This window comes from Austrofundulus limnaeus, unplaced genomic scaffold (genome assembly GCF_001266775.1).
Source record: "Austrofundulus limnaeus strain Quisiro unplaced genomic scaffold, Austrofundulus_limnaeus-1.0 Scaffold53, whole genome shotgun sequence".
NCBI classification, from domain to species: domain Eukaryota; kingdom Metazoa; phylum Chordata; class Actinopteri; order Cyprinodontiformes; family Rivulidae; genus Austrofundulus; species Austrofundulus limnaeus.
The window spans coordinates 2296447-2298917 of NW_013952455.1; the positions used below are offsets into that span (position 1 = coordinate 2296447).

Below are 2471 nucleotides of genomic sequence, written 5' to 3' on the forward strand. Positions count from 1 at the left end.
AATTACTCGAGTAAAGATACTCAAAAAATGTACTTAAGTACAGTACTCAAGTAAATGTACTACATTACTGTCTACCACTGGTAAGAACATTCTTTGCTAGATGTGTAGTGCTCAAAGTATGTGTTGTGAACGACTCTCAGGTACTACCACATTAAAATTCAGCTCCAAATGTGTACAACTGACTGACTTAGAGCCATTCTTGTGAGAGGAAGAGGAACAGTTGACTGCACTAGTTATTGGCAAAGATTAAAAACCAGGCAATAAAAAAAGAAAAGAAAAAGGAAATGTGGTGATGTATTTTCACCTCTTGTTTTGGTTTCTAAACGACAATACAGTTTTCAATGTAGTCTTAGAGGATCAGGCAATAAACCATAAAATTTGACAATTAAAACTTGTGGATGATTTACAAAACCTCAACAATGAACAATGAAGAGTTTTATGATCACATTCAAAATGTACCTGATATTTTAATTTGCRGAAAATATATTTCTAAAGACAGGTCTTTGTTTTCCTTCATTAAAACTCTGACATAAACAAAACAAATATAGACCCGTGGTTTTTGATTTAAAAGATGTTTATTGTTTTTCTATAAACTCAAGTAATGTAACATTATTAGTCAAAGCAACACTAAACCTCATTGCTGCTTTGACAATGTTTAAAAAATCACATTTGTGGATTCAAGAATTTTTTTTCCTAAGATTTAGTAAAGCAAATGTGGAAATTTAGCCTTTTTTCAAATTCAAACACCTACACGTTAGCAAAGAGCACGTTTTTTTTAATCCAAGAATGAACAAAAATAGGATTTATTTCCTTTGACCTCTAAATGTTAACTAAGATTTCCTTCTGCATCAGTCACAGTGTTTGAGTACCGGGGTTCCTGATGTGTCAGGTGCTGTGCTCAATCCTTCCTGCTCCCGCATCTCGTTCAGGAAATGACTCCGTGCTTTCTGCCAGTCTGGATAAAAGCCTCCACACACCGATCGATGTCCTCGTCGGTGTGCGCAGCYGAGATCTGAACGCGGATTCTGGCTTTGCCCTTTGGTACCACTGGGTATGAGAATCCAATCACATAGATTCCTGAGGGAAAAAAAAAGCTAGAATTTGCTGGAAAATCTTTCATTCAAGGCTAATAATTTGCATAAATGGAAGCATTTTCTTTATTTTTTTTCCCAACAATAAAACTTGAGATGCTGGCGTCTCACCGAGCTTCAGCATGTCGTCGGCCATCAGAGAGGCGAGCCGCGCGTCGCCCAGCATCACGGGACAGATGGGGTGGGCCGAGCCTGCGATGGTGAAGCCGGCCTGCGTCATCTTGTTACGGAATCTGGTTGAAAAGCATTAAAAACTCTCTTTTACTCACAATCACATACTTCAGTTCTATGAAAACAAACATAACTAAGAACAGGTTAGTATAGGGGGGCAAAAATATGGCTTACGGGCCATTTGCAGCCCTTGGAGGGACATTCTGTGCTCTACAACGGCAGTTGAACAATGGTATACTTTTGGCCCACATGCTTAAGAAACTAAGGTAGATTGTTGCAACTTTTAGAGGTAACTATTTAAAGCTGAAGGTTTAAAATGTTTTAAATATATAATTTTATATATCAACTTTATTTATTTATTTTTAAATCAAAAAGTGTACGAGTACTTTCTGTACAACTTGACAATTTTGGCCCACATACCAAAAAGTCTGGACACCACTGGGTTAGCCTATTGTTGCTGACTCAGCTTCTCTTTAAGTGACAGTTCAGTATTTTTTTAAGTTAGGTTCTGTGGGAACTTTGCAAACAGTTATTATCTCACCTGCTGTAGATAGCTCTGTAGCAATCTCACTTCAGATAAAGAGTTTAGTTTTTCAAGTTCTGACAAGCAAACGGCTAGTCTGAGCTGTGCCAGAAACAAAGTGGATTGCTGACGCCTTTAGGGCTGCAACAAATCAATAAAAATTGATTATTAAAAGCAGTGGCAATGAATTTCATTACTGATTCGTTGTGTCGCGTTTCTGTGTCTCTGGCCATGTCGCGGAGCCATTTACCTCACCCGCAGAGTGTTGACAATGCTGGCTGACCTAAATAAAGTTTAGGAAGGAAAAAGATCTACCAGTAAAGAGCCGCCCTCTCCGAGGCCCTCGAGTGAAAAGTAGAGACTTTGAACTTTAAACCAGTTTTTAAATTGTGGTGTTAGGCCAAGTAGATCCGAAGTAATGATAAAAAGTATATGCCACATTTAGTGTTTTTAAATGACGGTCTGATTTGATGAGAGTCGCGTCGTGAGGAGGAAACGTCTAGTGGGGGAAAAAAAACATAGAAAAAACCTCAGTCCACCATTTGTTTCCTCCTCCTCTTGGGACAGAAATATAAAACCCTCCCGTCTTTTTATTTCTGACCGAGGCTCAAAGTTATTTGATAAGCAGCAAAAAGTTTCAAGACGAAGGAGATTTTTTTAAAAATTAAAATAAAATAAAATAAAAT

General features: G+C 37.8%; 1 protein-coding gene across 1 annotated transcript in view; it reads right to left on the bottom strand.

Annotated features, from left to right (window-relative positions):
• Positions 1-556: 556 nt before the first annotated feature.
• Positions 557-2471, bottom strand: part of gcat (glycine C-acetyltransferase) — a gene marked incomplete in the record, with an annotated part of 5288 nt that continues 3373 nt past the window's right edge. Inside the window, 2 exon segments of the mRNA XM_014008912.1 lie at positions 557-1077; positions 1203-1324. Coding sequence (XP_013864366.1) covers positions 926-1077; positions 1203-1324 — 274 coding nt within the window.